Raw genomic sequence first — 19,664 nt, 5'->3', positions numbered from 1 at the left:
TTGGTAATTATGCTACCTTCCTCCCTGGGTTCTTCTCATTATTCTACTGGGAAATGTCCATTACTAAAATATCCTAGTACAAAATACTGGAAAATTTTCCTAACACAGAATTTCACTTATCAATCACAATGATTTCAATCTTGTATAGCATTTATAAATTAGATTTTAGTTAGGTAAGAAAATAAAATGGAAACAATTTATTTAAATCCATCTATAAAATTAAAAGCAGCAAGTGAAACGTAATAACTGCTTCCTGTATATCTTGTTCTATACTAACTGCATGCATCATTTCATGCAATCCCACAAAAATCCTGTGGGATTGGTACTACTATTATCTATTTCCCTCCTTCTTTTTTTAACAGCTGAGAACACTGTAGATTAAAAGGGTGAGGTAATCTTGGTAAAGCTGCACTGCTAGGAAGTGGTAAAGCTGTGCGTTGAACTAAGAGCCCCCTAAAGCCAAAGCTGATGCTCTTAACCACAGGACTATACTGCCCCCCGCCGTGCCCCCCGCCGTGCCTCCCGCCGTGCCCCCCGCCGTGCCTCCCGCCGTGCCCCCCGCCGTGCCTCCCGCCGTGCCCCCAGCTGTGCCCCCAGCTGTGCCTCCCGCTGTGCCCCCAGCTGTGCCTCCCGCTGTGCCTCCCGCTGTGCCCCCAGCTGTGCCTCCAGCTGTGCCTCCCGCTGTGCCTCCAGCTGTGCCTCCCGCTGTGCCTCCAGCTGTGCCTCCCCAGAAAGGACTCAAAAGTCCCTGGGAATGAGTCCCTTGGAAAAAGTTTTCAAATATACCTAACACTAGAACTTAATAATAAGTGTGCAAGGTCTTCGGATACCAAATACATAAAAAGGAAATACTGAGCTGTCCATTACTGAATTGTTATTCCAATAAATAACAACAGCGTGTCACTCTCTCACAGGAATCTTTCATTGTTCAGTCATAATCTACTATCCTAAAGTCTTATCCTATCAGTTTTCAAGACTGGTTTTCAAAGCATTTGTTAGTGGCTAATGTGTTCCCAGTGGAATAAAATAACATGAATAGTGAACACATATGTACTCTAACTCAAGGTGATAATCACAAAAATACAAAGAAATTTTAAGTAACAGTGATCTCATATCTTTGCATTTCTTGTCACAAGGCAACATTTTGGAATTTGTAACTGCAAATCACCAGTAAAAAATTACAAATGAGACTATAAGTTTGGCACAATTAGCAAATTATATCACATACATAAAACATCAACATTTTTAGACTCTTGATAAGACCATATAAAATAGTACAGTGATAATTTTCTGTCTTTATTTATGCATCTTCAGCTAAAGGAAAACAATCAGAAAATCGCTTCCCTCTTCACATATCATTCAATGCTCTTAAAAGTAGGAATTACGTATCTAGAACAAGGGCTGCAATTTTTTTCTGTACAGGGCCAGATAACAATTATCTTAGGCTTTTCAGGCCATACAGTCTCTGTCATAACTACTCAACTCTGCTGTTGTGGTACAAAAGCTACCACTGAGTGTGCCTGTGTTTGAATAAAATTTTATTTACAAAAAAAAGGTGGCAAGCTGGATTTGACCCACGGGAAGTAGTTTACTAACCCCTGGTTCAGAGTGCCCGCCCAACTCTATGCCTATTACTCTACTAAATTCATAAGCCAGCAACAGTGTATTGTCTCACTGCATTTTTCCCTCAAAAAGTTGTAGGAGATTATGTGTCTAATTCAAATCAACACATACACAGTGCTTCATAAAGTACGACAATCAAATGTTTACCATCCCTCTCATTTTCAAAGAAAGAATTCCCACAAGGTACTTTACAGACATCAAAAATTAAGTAAGAAGTTATATATTTTTTATAATCTCAGTGCAACGGCATAACTTAATACTCACCAAAATGAAGTATAAACACAATGTAATGCATCTTTCTCATTCTTTCAATTTATTACTATTTTTGAAAGAATTCTTTTGAACATTAGAGATGCCAAATTTACTTTATGTTTTGAGAGCTAAATTTAAATGATAATATATTGAACTCAAAAAGGCTGTAAGTAATTTTCCATTACCATGTGAGAGCAAATTACTGTTGCAGGTATATCAAGGATTTTAGACAATATAGGGATAACTATTCCCCACTCTAAAAATAATAACCCATCAGAAAATTTTTTAAATTTCAGTTTTATTCTGCTTCATAGAGAACAGCAGAGATAAAAGAGAACGTGAAAAAAAAAAAAAAAAAAGAGAAGGTGAAAGGGAGAATACTAATGTAGGAAATAATCTGCAAACGCCTGAAGTGGATTCTAGAACAGGGGAAAAGATATGTATGGAAATCCTTTCCCACACCCTGCCATTTAGCTGTTTTATAGAGGACTGGGTGAACGGGTAAAGGAGAGAAAGGAGACATAAATAAATCTCAGTTTACAAGCATATTTACTTAAAAGAGGAATCTATAATTGTTGTGACTGTGTAAAATTCGCAGCTGCTCTCTTCGAAGACAGAGATAGGAATTTCCATGTTAACTTCCATTTCCCATTTAAAATTAGGAATCCTGTGAATGAGTGTGTATCTTCAGCAGAGTATTTAATATAAGTAGTATTTAATGGTAAGTACAACCATAATAGTGTAGTAAGTATTACCCTTAGTGGATATAATAGTCAAGGCACCTAAAAATAAATTGAAATATTTCCAAAAGCAATTTTCTCCCTTAAAGCTGAAAAGCTCTGTTTTCTCCATTCAACAAGTTAAAAGAAACAGTAACAAACAAACCTAAGAGACTCTGAACACATGAGATAAACTGAAGAATGAGGTGCTAAGGATAAAAGGTAAAAGGAGAAAATGTTACATATGCTCAGAATTTTTTCTATCACCACTTTAAGGGAAATTTCTTAGACTCCCCTAATTTGCTTAACACACTTTGGGTGAAATGTCCTTGGTTTAGAACTAAAACTACTGTATGACATTTTTAAAAAGGTCACACTGCATTATTTCATATAATGCTGGGAATTACACTTATCCACGAGGACCATAACTGTAACTGTGCTACAACATGTCTTTCAAGAATGTTCCAAACCTGAAGTCCAACTTTAAGTAAAACCTTCTGTTACAGTAAGCTAATTTACCTGAATTTCTAGTTTTTCATTAAAAGAAAAAACAAAGGTTTTATTTCGAAGTTCAACTTTAAGCAATGTTTCTGCAATTCCATATATGAATTAAGATAATACTTTAAAAACTACTTACGGTAAATATCCGTCTGCCAGTTCGATCAAAAGTTACACAGTACACAGACGACAAGTGTCCAAGAATTCTTTTATGCATCTTCATGTGCTGATACACTGCAGTGGGAACCAGTCGCTCAAGCCTGTATTTTCCATTCAGCTTCCTTGAAAACAAAGTATCCGCTACCAAGAAAAGGGGGGGAAATAAGTATCATTCAGAAATTAATTTTCTTAATCATCCTCTTTTATGAATTCACATATTTCAGTTTCTCATATGTTGGTAAAAATAAAGATGCCTTCTAAGGTATACGGCTCCTAGTTAAAAGTCTTCAAAATAGTCAATAAGAGCCCATTATTTCACCTGAAGTAAGTCAGGCACTATCATCTTCACTTTACAAACAAGTAAATTCAGTTAAACGACCTGTCTGAAGTCACAAAGTAAGGCATGAAGCTAGGATTAAAACTCAGACTTCTATACTCTCTGGCTAGTGCTCTTTAAAAACCAGAATCACTTTATATGACATTATTTCTTTCAAAGGCCCCTATGAGATAGGTTTTCTTACAAAAGCAGTTAAAACTGGATCCAGTGATTTTTACTTTTCATCAACCAGCGAATTCGTGAACACTCTAAATATGACACGCTGAATGATGTTTTTAAAAACTCTGCAACAAATGAAGACAGAGGAATAATCTGTTGCATTATTTAAAAAAAAATAATTAAACTGGGGATCTTGCCAAAGACCTGCATAATGATTCCTTTTCTAGAACCTAGAGCTCTCTTTTTTCACCTCACCCATTTCAACCATCTTTCAAGATATGACTGAAATTTATCTTCTGTCCCAAAGCCTGAGATGCTGACTCCAGCCCAAAATGTTCTTTTCCATCTAAATTACTACTGTACTTATTTTCTATACCAATAATTATAGACAAAGAAGGCACTCAATAAATACATGTTGACTGATCTGCAGGCACATTATTCACCTGTAGATTATCTTTAAATACGAGGCTTTTTTTCTGACTGTGACTGCCATCTACATTGGACAGAATAAACACTAGTTTCTCACTTAAATTTAGTCCCAAAGAAAATTAAATATATGTACAAAGTACTATTTAACCAAGGTTTAGAGCCTACAATTATGCCCTAAAGTTGATGAAATACAAATATCTCAGACGTATCATAAAGAATCTCAGTGCTTATTATTTTATTCACATACAATAAATGTTTGGCTTACACTACATTTGCAAGCAAAAAGGAAAATTTTGGGGACTGGTGAGGAGATACGTAGAAGAATACTTTGCAGGTTCTAAAGTAATAATAATTCAAGGAATAATTACATTATGCTTATATGTTCTTTTACTACATCAATCATTTTATATCCTGATAGAGTACATCTCTTGCTGTTAGCATACAAGTCCTATGATACAATCTATTTCAACATCTGCGATATCTAAGACAAATGTTGAAAGTTGTTAATTAGCATATTTAGGCTTAAACTAGTTATACAATAACAGTGATTCAGTAAGTTTCTAATAAACCCTGATACATTTTTCCTTATGCATAGAAATGGCCTGGTGAAAGACATCCTCCTGTGCTTTGGCTCCAAACTGATTTGGAGCAAAGATCACACAAAACCACAGGCATCAACTGTCCTGCCAAACGAGAACTCAAATGATCTTATCCAAACACTAAGGATCAATGACATCTCACTTATTGTCTGTTTTATAAGAAAATAAGTGATGACATGTAACACAAATGTTGACAGTGCTGCGTTACCGAGACGTAGTTTAATTCCCTCCATACAAAATTTACAAAATTCTCAAAATGTCAAATTTTAAAAAAATATTTAACACTGTTCAGGAATAAAAATGATTGTTGGAGATAACTACAAAATCAAAACCATTATTTTAATGATGATCAGGCACTTTTACATATGTCAGAATTTTTTTAGATGAATTTGTTATAAAGACTATTTATAATTCAGAGTTGATAAAGCAAAAAATACTTCAAGAGAAAATGTTACTACTCTCTTAAACATAGTTTTTACTGAATCTTTACCTAAACTCGGATTAAATCTTTATTTTCATTTTAAGAATCGACAGAAAAAGAACATCCCTTTCGAAAAGTTACTTTACAGTCAACGTTTCAAGTAAAACTTTTCAGAAACAACATTAAGTGAAATACATTTATAGTTAAAACTATATTCCACGCTACCCTATGTTATATTTGGTTACCAATTAACTACTAGATATCTATACTATGACTGCATCCTAAGGGAAAAGGTACCTAGCAGAGTCCTTGCTCTCACCCAATTTACAAACTTGTACAACAGTACTAAAAGATATGACATATAGTATGCGGAGTTCCCAGGTAATAAGTTGGTGGTTCAAACTTGATACAGGGATTTAGAGAAGAAAATATAAGTATGGTTCAATAGTTGAAGTTCAACTGAGGAGACTGGATTTGAAGATGGCCTGACCAGGTCAAACAGGTAGAGAATTTTTATAAACGAAGAGAGGAGGATGTTGTAGGACTCCCATTCAATGAACTCACATTTTCTCTAACTACACCATTTTCATCATGTCTTATCTCCCCTACCAGATCTTAAGTACCTTAAGGACAGAAATTCTGTCTTATTCTTATTCGTATTTCCTACAACTGAGGGTAGAGCCTTTTAAATAAAAAAGTATATAAATGAATCTCAGTTAATAAGAAGAAACACAAGATGGTTCAATTAAATTTACAGTTTTATGGCAGAAAGGTAAATGGCAATCATTTACTTTCAAAAGAAACTCTTAATAGACTAATTGGATTTTTGAGTGAAAAGGAAATATCTCTTGGATTATAGGAACTCCTTAAATTTTATTAAACTAGAACATCAATTTTTAAAACGAGCATGGTTAAACAGATATAAGAGGTCACAAAGGAATAAGTTCTTTATATGACATTATTATACTTTTAACCTTAAATCAAGTAACATGTATGACTTTGGTTTAAAAGTACATTTATTTTCATTAAGTATGGTGATGTGAAATATTGTTAAAATTAAGCCTGCCAAAGCAAATCTCTATCTTCTTCACTTGGCAAATTCTTTCTTACCCTCCAGGGCCAGTTTAAATGTCATCTTCTCTATTAAGGAGTGAATCTTAATTTTAAACTTAAAATTTTTAATTTTAAAAGCGACCTAACTGGTTGCCCTATAGTATCACTCCTGTGTTCAAAACTGCAATGTTCTTCACTTGATTCAGAATAAACACCAAATTCCTTATGCATCAGCCTACCAAGACCCTGCATAATCTTGTCCCCCATTACACCTCTCTGACCCCTTTACTTGGTCTGCTCCAACCATTCTAATCTCCCCCATTCTTCCAACACATCAGGTATGCTCCTGACTTGGGGTCTTTGCGCCAGCTGTTCCCCCTGGCCAGAAAACTCTTCCCACATATAGCTAACTCCTTGACCTCCTTCAAATCTTTCCTCAGATGCCTGTCACCTTCTCAATGAAGTGGAACCTGATCAGCCTATTGAAAATTACAACCCACCCAACACCACCCATTACTCCTGATCCCCCTCTATGTAGCTCAGTATTTGTTCTTTTTCCATCACTTATCACCTTTTACTTGCTAATTATGTTCACTGTTTATTTCCTGCCTCCCCCCACTACAACATAATAAGCTCCACATGAGCAGGATTTTTTACCTGTTTTGTTCTTTGATTAGCCTAAAAGCTGACAATGATGGCTGGCACTTTGTTGATAATATATAGTTGGTGGATTTAATAAATTAATTATACATCAATAAAACAATTTGGTTTAGGAAATAAAACAAAAATGGATTTCTTTATTGGACAGATTATAGATTCAAAGTATCTCTAAACAGTTCTTCATTTCAACTGCCCTGCTAAATTTACTTAATTTGGAGGGAAAGGGATAGGTAAAAATATTTACTCAATGTTTTCTGAGGGAACAGACCAGTAAAGTGAAATAAAACTTCCAGAAATCACTGTTATCCATCTGAAGTATCAGTCTCTCTGAAGAGAGAAAAGGAGCAAAATAGTGAACAGTGTCATTTGTAGCAAATCACTCAGAACAGTCTTTGAAACAAAGTCTACCATGCACAAGTCTATAGAACTAATTACTAAAGATAAACAAAAGGCCCATGATTTCTTAAAGTTAGATGTAACTACTGTATATAACTAGATATATCTAGCCAGTAGGGTCTTAACTATTACTTCTGTGGATACATTCTAGGTAATAAAATGATAAATAAAATTCCCCCACAAGCCATTTCTTCCTAGTTCACACCAAATAATTTTTCAAGAATTGATTTATTTCTTTAATCATAATACTAATGTATACTCAATGTAGAAAATAAGAACATAAAGTCTACATAACTCTACCACCTAAAGCAATCACATAAAATTTTGCAGAGACTTCCCTCATAAACAGCATTTTAATATAGCTATGCCATATTCCTTAATGAAATAAAAGCTAGGCTTTAAGTTTGACAGACTTGTACTTAAATTTGACACTGTGGAGATTTTAAGCAAGTTACTCTCTCTCTACTTCGATTTCTCAAGATATACTTCCAGAAACATTTTCCACAAATATACTTGGTTTTCATATTATGCTATTCTGTGACATCTCACGATTTCACACTTATATAGCCAATTCTATCAATATTTTTCTTTTCTTCTGTAACTTGTTCTAGTACCTTAATATGAAGGTTCTTCTACCAGCCAATGGTACAATAAATACCCATTTACATTTTCTTTTACTTTTTTGTGGTTTAAATTTCTCACTTAACTACTTAATATTTGGAGTTTTAGTGTATGTTACTAGGTGAGTCTCTAAAGATTCCCCTAATCAACTATCTGTTCCAGTCTTTTCACTAACTAATCCTTCTCTATCCTATTAAATTATCTTATATATATTTCTGTGCTAGGTTGCTGATGGCATGTCTATTTATATGCCAGTGCCAAAATTTTTAATTTATAATTAATGGCATTTTAGTTTTTATCTGGCTATTCTTCTTCATGTGTCCTCTTAAAAAACCTTACTCCTGATTTATTATTATCTAATTTGAAGACTACTGAAAAGTTAAAAAAAAAAAAAAACTACTTTGTTGGAAATGTAAGTTTAATTTCATTCACTTATAAACAACTGACATCTGTCTATCCAGGAACACGGTACTTTGGTCCTATAGCTGGGCCGAAGTTTTCAAAGCAGATGATTTTAGAAAAAGATAAACATAAGCAGATTTACCTCAGTTTTCCTCACTATACAAATCTGTATCATTTGAACCAAGTTTCACGGGGGAAAAAATGGGTAGCTGCCAGAAAAGAGCATCTGCAATAACCTTAGTGACTACATTTTTGAGCATATTAGAAAAATATGTGACAAAATCTCTGCAAATAAGAAAGAACTAAAGCAGAAATATTATCACCTCCCTCCAAAAGGTTTCCTCCTTCTGACAGGTACTTTGTTTTCTTCCATCTTTTAAAGTTGAAGTATACTTGTTATGCAATATTATATGTCACAGGTGTACAATAGAGTGATTCACAATTTTTAAAGGCTATACTCCATTTATAGTTATTATAAATATTGGCTATATTCCCTGTGTTGTACAATATATCCTATAACTTACTTTATGCATAAGCTTGTACCTCTTAATTCCTTACCCCTACATTGCCTCTCCCCCCTCCCTCTCCCCACTGATAACCACTAGTTTGTTCTCTCTGTGAGTCTACTTTTTTTTTTTTGTTATATTCACTAGTTTGTTGAATTATTTTAGATTCCACATATAAGTGACATCATACAGTATCTGTCTTTCTCTGATTTACTTCACTTAGCATAATATCCTCCAAGACCATCCTGCTAAGTACTTTAAAAAACGGAGGAATTCCCTGGCGGCCCAGTGATTAGGACTCCAATCTCTCACTGCTGAGGGCCCAGGTTCAATCCCTGGTCGGGGAACTAAAATCCCACAAGCCGCATGGCATGGCCAATCAATCAATCAATAAACAAAAACTGACAAGGGCACATGGTGCAACTGCAATAAATTACCCAAGATCAAAATTAGCCATTGTTAAAAAAGATGAATTGGGGAAAAAAACTAAAATTACTATGAATTAACAAAAATGCACAAGTTAGGGTTTTTTGCTGTTGTTGTTTTAACTCTTATAAACAACGTAACATGCTGTACAATATCTAGACCAGTGCAGGAAAGCTGTTCCCCCTTAACAATCAGAACTGGAGGGCCCAGGACTAGGGCCTACAACTTTTGCCAGCACAGGAAAGCAGAGCCCTGCTGGCAGCATAATGAATGCAAGGAGAGGCATGTGGCTGTAGACGCCAAAACGTGGAGAATTAATGTTTGTGGCAGTAGAAGAATTAAATGAGGAGGCAAAAAGAAGAAAGAATACATAATTTCAGAAGGTGCAACCTAGACCCTTTTCTGATAACAGAAAAAAGAGTATTCAGATAGGGAACATCAGAGTATTTTACTAGAAGATTTTAATTTTTAAAAAAATTCTTTATTAGATTCATTTTTGTACTATATTTTGAAAATTTTATTTCTCTGATTCTGGTTAAAGGAAACACCTGGAAAGCTCCCAGAGTTTCTGTAAATAAAATGCAAAAGTAGTTGTAACTTATAATTAATAACCATATAAACAGTTCCTAAATTAAAGTACAGAAGAGAGTGGATTCTGGATAATCAGTACCTAGATTTTATTTTAATCTCCAGAATCTGTGTTAATAAAGGCTCTCCAAAGTTTGGAAACCTACAGAACTAAACTTAAGTGAACTACAAACATTTTACTGTGCTTTGCTTTACTGCGCTTTGCAGGTACTGCTGCGTTTTGTTTCTGTTTACAAATTGAAGGTTTGTGGCAACCCTGCACTGAGCAAGTCTACTGGCACCATTTTTCCAACAGCATTGTTTTCTAAGACATCGACATTTTTTTTTAGACATAATGCTATTGCACAATTAAAAGACTACAGTACAGTGTACACATAACTTTTATATGCATTGGGAAAACAAAAAAATTTGTGTGACTTGCTTTATTGTGATATTCACTTTATCGCGGTGGTCTAGAACCCAACCCGTAATATCTCTGAGGTACGCCTGTACAAAAATAATGATAAACATGTAAGCAAGACCATGTGAAAACAAATTCCAAAATGATTTACCTCTTTAGACAATAATTAGTTTTCCCAACAAAATGCTGCCGCATATATCCACGATCAGACACTCAGAGGGCAATTTCTATAGAAATAACCTTCCAAATTCACTACGAGCCCAAAAAGTTGTCTCTATATGGTGTTGGTGATTTCCATGAATTAAAGTATTGTGTGGTATAAGGTATTTGCTAACGCATGAAAATACATAAAATTTTATTTTTTTTTAAGAATCACAAAAATGTTGGAATGAAAAGGAGATGATGCAACCATGCAGATCACAAAAAACAGCTATATAATTTTCTAAAAAAGAACTTATGCTAAAGCCAAGAATCACATATCTTGAGAAAATGCATATAAAGGAAGACGAAAGTCACCAGGGACTGAAGCTAGAGAGAGAGGTTCTTACTGGGACTTCAAGAATCTGATAGAAAAAAAGTCTTATCTGCTGTGCTTGTGGTGGGGAGAAAAAAAAGCTGTGGAAAACTATTATGATGTGTAGCAGATCTGGAAAATAATAGCTAATATTTACAGAGTACTTTACTACATGCCAGGCACTGTTCAAGGAACTTTACATATATTCTCATTTAATCCTCACACATCTTTTAATACGGCTACTACTATTATCCCCTTACTGGGGATATTCCTTACCAATAACGGAACTGAAGGACAAAACGTAACTTTCCCAGAGGTGAAGCCCAGGTTTGAATTCAGGCTGTTTGATTCCAAAGAGTGCACTCTTACCATGCTGGCTAGGTAGACAAATATTAGAAAAAAAGACTGAGAGGGAACATGCAAAAGTATTAATAACAGACAACCAGTGAGACTGGTTAATTTTTGAGCTGTTCTATTTTCCAAGTTTTCTCTATTGAGCATATATACATCCTGATTAATTTTTTATTAAATAAAGTATAGCTCAATCTACCTCTAGGAGGTCAAAAGAGCAATATGAAAAATATGAACTGTCTAAGGAGATTAACTTAAATTCAAGACTGATAAAAACAGGTCCAGGGATAAAGATGCAAGGAATTTAAATTCATTTAATCATAAAAAAAGAAACGCTAAAGACTAAGTATATTAAAGTATTTGAATGTATACTACACTACAGAGAATAACCATTGCCTATTTGACAATGGACTGAATGACATGCTACAAAGAATTCACATCTAGTCTGATTCGAAAGCCATAAAATACAAAGGGCCATCAATTTTGTTTATAAGTTTTGTTTCTAAAATCTTTCCCATTAAGTTTTTAAAGTAAAGGATGTCAAAGGTAGTTTAGGTTCAATTTTATTTGGGAAGGAATCATATAAGGAGGAACTTCTAACATTTAATTCTCTTTAGAGCCACAACTGAAAAGCTCGACACAATAGTTCTTCTGGGGTTACTAATATAGATATTAGTAGGAAATTACAACCAAATATTCATAAGTTGAGGGCCAGAGATAATCTGGGAAATAATTCAACACAGGTTGGTTTATTTCTACAGCACCATCTCCTCTCTTTATCATAACTACACCAGTAACTAGTAAGGAACCATCATATGAACAAGACAAATAAAATGCTGTAACAGTAACTATAATGAACAAAAGTCCCAACTTTAAAGTACAAGGGGTTGCAACATTTGAAGGAAAATCCTGTAATTAGCTTTTCTGTCCACAAAAAAAAGGGGGGGGGGGGAGGCAAGAGAGAATGCAAGAGTAAAGGGAAATAATTACCTGGGTGTCATAACGTCCAAGACAGCCTCTCTCCTTATTTTACAACTGTATCTAAAATAATTAGTATGCACAGTAGCTGCCCTCCAAATCTCTACATATTCAATTCAATGTTTAGCTGTAACTCCCATTTGAAAGACACCGTGTTTCTTAAGATTTAGCGGATATCACAAATAAGAATAATGTCTGAAAAGGAGAACTCAAATACTAACTGAAATAAAATACAGAAAGTGAAAAAATGATTTCAAGAGTTAAGCAAAAAATATCATAAACCAAATACCAAAATAAGCACTAAAAAACCAAACCAAACAAAAAACCAGACATTACAATTACTAGGATGGTAATTTACTAGAATTTTACAATTGCTTGATTTGTATTATTCTTCCTCCTCATTTCTTTCCTGGAAACTAGTGTGATGATACAGAAAATACTACAATGGTATAATATTTTCAGTTTTAAGTATTTTAAAATATTTTAATAGTTATTTCAATAAAAATTCATTTTTTATAAAAAGTTAGTTTTGTTTTTTTTCCCCAAACATTTTAATCACTCAATTTCGAGTCAACAAACATTTATAGAGCACCTATATGGGCCAAGTATGAGCTAAAGGATGTAACAGAAAAAGAAAAGACAGAACTTACCGTCCTGGAGATGGCAGTTTAGCAGGGAAGAAAGACATGAAACAAGGACTTATAACAATGGTAAGTGTCATCAAATAGAAGGTACAGGGAAATCTTGAAATATACAGCAGAGGGTCCTAAACATATAGGGCAGGAGGATATCAGGGAGTCAGGGTTGACTTCTCTAAAACACTGACATTTAAACTAAGACCTGAAAACTGAACAGCCAGAGAATGTTGGTGGGAGGCGAGAATATTCTGCCTAGGTGGAGGGAAGAGCATGTGCAGTGGTCTGAAGCTGCAGAGAGCATGACACTCAAGCTACATAAAGAAGTCAGGTGTGACAAGCACACGGAGCACAAAGGGGCAAGCGTCAAAGGGAGAGACCAAGAAGGTCCAAGGCGGACTGCAAAGTGCTTTCTAAGCTATGCCAGGCATTTTGGGCTATTTCCCAAGGACAATAAGTTGAAGTTGTTTAGGGAGAAAGAAGTGGGAGTAATATAGTAAAAGACTTGCTTTGGGATAACTGCAGTTTTATCTCTTGACTACAAAGAGAACAGATCAGAAGGTATATAACTAAAAGCAAAAGCTGATTTTACAAAAGAAATCAGAGGGTTCCAAAAACAAAATTTCATTTTAGAAAAACTTAAATCAGTGCGCCAACAAGATTACAAAGGTTTTCTCAAGGAACTATTTTCTCTCAAATTTAAGTATTTATCTGGCAAGATATAAACTTGAGAGAACACACCATGTTTTACTGTTTCTAGAGTTCTTATACTGGGGCATAATTCAAAAGGCTCCTATCCCAAATCAACAAACGGACACAGGTGGTAACAAGACTAATGGATAAAGCATTTCACAGAACAGTAAAAAGGTGCTATATAAATGTGATATAAAGTTAAATGCATAAGAAGATGAGAAACAAAATAACCAGGGATATAACTCAGTTAGTTACTACCTCTCTTAAGTTTCAGTTTTCTCATTAATAAAGTAGGGATATCTTGCAGAGTTAACTATGAAAAGCAAATAAAACAAAACGTTTTGTAAACTCAAAGGTACTATGTGCTAACATCTATACTGACTGTCCTTAAACAGTCAAATCTTCAGATGTTATAAAAGCAAATTTTACTGAACAGTTTTTCTTTTATTTTTAAGACTTTTGTGGGAGATCATTTTTCCCCCTACATCTCCCTTAAGGAGCTGAACAAATTGCTGCTGTTTATGTAAATATCTACTCAGCCTAATCATGGACTTCCCAGTTTTCAAGATGTCTAGGAAGATGTTTAATCTTTAACTTCAACGGTTCCCTGAAGAAATTCAAAATAAAGAGACTTTATGAAGAAAATATAATAACTTGCTTCACTTACAGAGCTGTGAAATTTAACATCAAACCCAATAATCAATCTGGAAAAATATATGATGCAAAGTAAAAAAGGCAATGGCCAGTGCTTCCTAATTACTACTGAAATTACTTGCCAGACACATCACAGGGGGGGCGCGGTGGGGGGTTGGGGGGAGAAGACCTCTCGTCACATCTATAACCTAAAAACAAATTTCATCTTATGATTTACAAAAGAAAAGAAAACACAGCTACAAGAGCAACAATTTAAACTCACCCAAGGAAACTGTCATTCTTCAAAGTGCCTTCCCCTTTTTTGGTCAATCATAATTTGAAAAGAAATTTAAGCAAAAGAAAAAAATGTAAATAATAATGTCTATTTTATATATTTGGTATTTTGGCATAATAAACATTAGCTTTATTTCCCTTAAAAACCAAAAATGCAAATACATTTTAGTAGTCTCTCACAGCTACCTGTTCTTAGGAAGCAAAGAAAAGAAGAGGTGGGCTGGGGAGGGGGTAGGGAGAAGAGAGTTAACAAAACAAAAACCTGTGACAAGTGAAAACCTGAATATCATTAACTTTTCTTGTTCCACCCCAGTTCATCAATTACAGCAATTATATCCTGCTTCTTCATTTAATATTTACTAATGTTGATGAGCTGGGTCTATAAAGAACAATAAAACATAACCTCTACCTTCCAGACCCTAAAAGTAGTCAGGAAAACAAATGTAAATAAATGAGTATCATCCAGGGGACAGATTAAAAAACAAAAACCAAGACCCCCCTCCCACCCCCACCCCGCAAAAAGTATATATACATATATAGCTAAGTCAGAAATTGTTAAAGAACAACACAAATTATAAAACTATAGAACTAGAAAAGCAGAAGACTAAAATCGCAGAAGAAAATGAGTTCTGGAAGAAAAAATGATTACTGAGAAAAAACAGATCGAAATAAATATATTCAAATAAGTGATGAGTAGAACACCTAACTAAGGATTAACGTATGGATCGTACAGAAGGCAGGAAAAGGAACAAGACTGAACAGAGAATATTAGGGAAAGAAAAAAGGAACAGGAAAGAGACCACAGATTATTAGAATCCTATGATTTACTGAATTATATGCCAAATATTAAATTAGACATTATATGCTGAAGCTCAAAGGTTTATAATAACATAAAACAATCTTTCTAATAGTTTTATAAGAAATATAGTCACATAAGTAAAAAATTAACCCTACAACTCCAGATCCTAGCCCAGTGCCAGATATGTTAAGAAATCAGCAGTTGCAGGGTAAGTCAAATACAATATTGGAAATATGGCAAAATGTAACAGTGAAAATGAGAAGGGAAAAGAACCTTCTCTTTAAAAACGTACTCAAGATTTATGAGCAAAATAATTCATTTTGCTAAATGATAATTACAGAAAGAAAGGGCAGAAAGTAACATTTATTGTTACCTGCTTTGTGCCTCACTTTGCTAACTCATTTAAGCCTCCAAATAACTGGATATGGTAGATATTATCCCCATTTTACAGATGAGAAGGTTGAGAGGCTGAAAAGTTAAACAATTTGCCTAAGGCCGCACATCTTGAGCAGAGTCAAGACTTATACCTAATTTTAAGTGAATATTTGCTGCCTTTGTTCAAACTACTTTCCGCAGAGAAAACCAGAAATGTGGACAAGCTTTAAAACTCCTTTTAATGTACAGTAGTCCCCCCTTATTCACGGTTTGTCTTTCCATGGTTTTAGTTACCTGTAGTCAATCACGGTCCGAAAATATTAAATGGAAAATTCCTGAAATAAACAATTCCTAAGTTTTAAATTGCACACCACTTTGAGTAGCATGATGAAAAAGTTTTCGCCCTCCAGGTCCATGCTACCCAGGATGTAATCATCCCTTTACCCAGTATATCCTGGCCATTTAGTCACTTAGTAACCATCTGAGTTATCAGATCGTGTGGGCTATCAGATTGACTGTCCCTGGTATTGCAGTGCTTATGTTCAAGTAACCCTTATTTTACTAATAATGGCTTAAAGCGCAAGAGTAGTAATGCAGGCAATTCGGATAAGCCAAAGAGAAGCTGTAAAGTGCTTCCTTTAAGTGAAAAGGTGAAAATTCTCAAGTGAGTAAGGAAAGAAAAAAAAAAAAAAATCCCGGGAATTCCCAGGCAGTCCAGCGGTTGGGACTTGGTGCTCTCACTGCCGGGGCCTGGGTTCATGGGGGGAGCTAAGATCCTGCAAACCCAAGTGGCGTGGGCAAAAAAAAAAAAAAGAAAAAAAAAGAAAGAAAAAATCCTATGCTGAGGTTGCTAAAATCTACAGTAACAATATTCTATCCGTGAAATCGTGAAGAAGGAAGAAGAAATTTGTGCTAGTTTTGCTGTTGCACTTCAAACCACAAAAACTATAGCCACACTGTGTGATAAGTGCTTGGTTGAGGTTAAAAAAAAAAAGGCATTAAATTGGTACAATAAGATACTTTGAGAAAGAGAGACCACATTCACAAAACTTTCATTACATTATAGGTGACCACCGAACAACACGGATTCACTTATATTAGGATTTTTTCAATAAATATTTACTATAGTACTACGTAATTGCAGGGGATGGAGGAGCCAGAGCCCCTAACCCCTGCACTGCTCAAGGGTCAACTGTATATTGTTGTAATCGTTCTGTTTTATTATTAGTTATTGTTGCTAATCTCTTACTGTGCCTAATTTATAAATTAAACTTTATCAGGTATGTATGTATAGGAAAAAACATAGTATATATAGGGATGGGTACTATCTGCAGTTCCACGTAACCACTGGAGGGTTTAGAACATATCCACCATGGATAAAGGGGAACTACTGTATAGGCTTTTTAGCATTAATTGGATGTTTGTGTAGTAAAGCTGTTTTTCAAGGCAAAGCTGTTTCCTTCCACACATACATTTTTAAGAAGCAGGTTCCCTAATACTCCTTATTTCCACTCACCAAGACTGCAACCGAGCTGCAGAAGCAACAAGTAAAATAACAAACATATCGAAGAACCTAGGCAAAACAACATAAAAGATGAAAACTGGAAAATCTAGAGATAAAAAGTTTACTTTGCTAACATGGTAAACCTAAGAAAAGTGCAAACAAGGCAATTAGCAAATGATTGCTTTAATTTAATACAATCTTTTCCACAAGATAAACATGCATTAAATGAATCTCCACATTTAGCTTTAAAAACAGACTTAATGTATCTAAGTATCTCCTTTCCTATTTTCTCCCCCCACCATGTCACTTACTATTGAAGTAGGGTTGTTTATCATAGGCAAATAAATACAGAATAAACTATATCTGAAAACAGGCATAATATGGGTAAGGAGGTAAGAAGGGACAGTACCAGAGATTTGTTAGCATCTTTGAAAATAAACATGGCCATGCCAAGTACACATTCACAAATCTTCCACAGAAAATTGTTAGAAACTAGTGATAACAACGGACTAGTAGTATCTTTTGGTTTTTTTGCTTTCGAAAACATTATTAAAGGAGGTTGTAAAGGGCTGGAAAGATGCCAACCACTTTGGTTCTCCTGCCCTGAGACTGAATTTCAGTTCAATTTTCACAATTTACATCAAATAATAGGAGGTACAAAGTAGTCAGGATTTATAAGCAGGTAACAAAATAAAACAGGATAAGAAAGCACTGAGATAAACTCAAGAGTTCGTTTTGAAATTATACAGGTATGGGTTTTAATATTCCAAGTGTAATGAATCGATAACCCAGTTCACTAATAAACCTTGATTTCCTAAAAATCAGTGTCTGGGGGTTTTGCTTACCTCAAAGCTATCCTTGGACCAAGTCTCTCTTCTTCCAACCGCCTATTCTGTTTTTACCCCCTACCACTTCTGAACTTTTCTTGTCCCACTGTAGTTCACCAATTACATCAATTACCTATTGCCTCTTTATTTAATACTTACTAATGCTGAGGAGTTGGGTGTATACAGAGCACTAAAACATAATTTCCAACCTCCAGAACCTAACAGTATAGTAGGAAAAAAAAAAAAAAGTAAATAAACAGCCATGACTATGTGATAAAAGCTACAGTAGAGATTTGTATAAGCACTTAATCCTACCTGGTTACATTTAGGTTTTAAAGGATGAATAGATAAATGTTCATAGAATGAGGGACACTGCAGAGAGAAAGGGATCAAGAGAAATGGCTGATTTTAAGAACTGCCCAATAGTTATACAAAGCTATATAGCACAAAGTATAGGTGAGGAAAAGGTGGGAAAAAGTCAGTTTTGTGAGCCACATTACAGAGTCGAGACTACTCAAAATCACTGGGGAAAAGGAGGCATGACATGATCACATTTGCATTTTAGAAAGTTCAGAGCAGTGGTTCTCAACTGGAGGCAATTTTACCCCAGGGGCATTTGGGAATGTGTGGAGACATTTTCGGTTGTCACGATTTCAGGAAAGGAATTGCTACTAGCGTTTAATGGGTACAGGCAGGGATGCTGATAAACATCCTACAATGCACAAGACAGCTGATTACAAAAAAGAATTATGTGGCCCAAAATGTACACAGTGCTGAGGTTAAGAAACCCTGGTTTAGAGCTAAATCCTAGGGTAGAGAAACAAGACTGGAGGCAGGAGATCAGGTAACCTGTAAGTTCTAGGAAAGCAGAGGCCATGTTCTTCTTTATCCCGCAACTCCAGATCTAACCCAGTATCAGATATAATGTAGGGACTCAATATTTACTTGGTAAGTGAATGAATGATGTAGAGCTCCAGGCAAAAAGTACCAAGGCCCAACATGTGGCTATCGCAATGGTAATGGAAAACAGATTCAAAAGACTGGAACAGAATATATAGGCCTTACTGGAAAAAAAATCTAAGAAAGGAAAATCCAATTTACCATCACCCTGAACTTAAATGATCTTCTGAGTTACAGCAAAAAGTTCAATTTAAAAAACTGAGCAAACCCTAAGTGCAGTATGGTATTCTGGACTGGATCCTGGAACAAGAAAAGGTAATTAGTGGAAAAATGTGGTGAGATATGAATAAGGTCTGGCGTTTAGTTAATAATAACGTACCAATGTTGGTGGAGTAGTTTTAAGCAATACCAGGTAATGTAGGTCTATAACATTAGGGAAAACTGCATAAGGGGTATACAGGAGCTCTTTGTGCAACTTTTCAGCAACTAATTTCTTATTTCAAAATTAAAAGCTTGTTAAACAAAAAAACAAAACCCTGTTTCCCAAATGTATCAAAACTTAAATATCTGAATCTACATTAAACATTTCAACCCATATTTCATGAAAAACTACAATGCTAAGGTTTTTTTCTTATTTACATTGATCCTTGGTAATACTACATTGACCAAGGAAAGAGTAAGGAAAATTTTTAGAGGTAGCCAGACAGAAAATGGCAGAGGAATCAACAAAATAAGATACGAACGTTCATATTTAAAAAAAAAAAAAAAAAAAATCTTCTGACTCATACTCTGTGATAACTTGAAACGATACGTTGTATCACTATGCAGGCAAACTATTCTGCCAAAAAGCCTAATGAATTTTTCTTTCCATTACCATCTAGTCACACTTTTATAGCAATGACAGGACATCCAA

General features: G+C 34.9%; 1 protein-coding gene across 4 annotated transcripts in view; it reads right to left on the bottom strand.

Moving 5' to 3' along the window:
• PHIP (pleckstrin homology domain interacting protein) overlaps nt 1-19,664 on the bottom strand; it is a 126,689-nt gene that overhangs the window by 89,646 nt on the left and 17,379 nt on the right. For all 4 annotated transcript variants that reach the window (XM_057528079.1, XM_057528081.1, XM_057528078.1 and 1 more), the window contains exon 7: nt 3,232-3,392. In XM_057528079.1, the coding sequence (XP_057384062.1) occupies nt 3,232-3,392 (161 nt within the window). The remainder of the gene's footprint in view (nt 1-3,231; nt 3,393-19,664) is intronic.

The sequence above is a fragment of the Balaenoptera acutorostrata genome, chromosome 14 (genome assembly GCF_949987535.1).
Source record: "Balaenoptera acutorostrata chromosome 14, mBalAcu1.1, whole genome shotgun sequence".
NCBI classification, from domain to species: Eukaryota; Metazoa; Chordata; class Mammalia; order Artiodactyla; family Balaenopteridae; genus Balaenoptera; species Balaenoptera acutorostrata.
The sequence above is the reverse complement of the archived record's forward strand: the minus strand, read 5'-3'. Positions and strand labels throughout refer to the sequence as shown.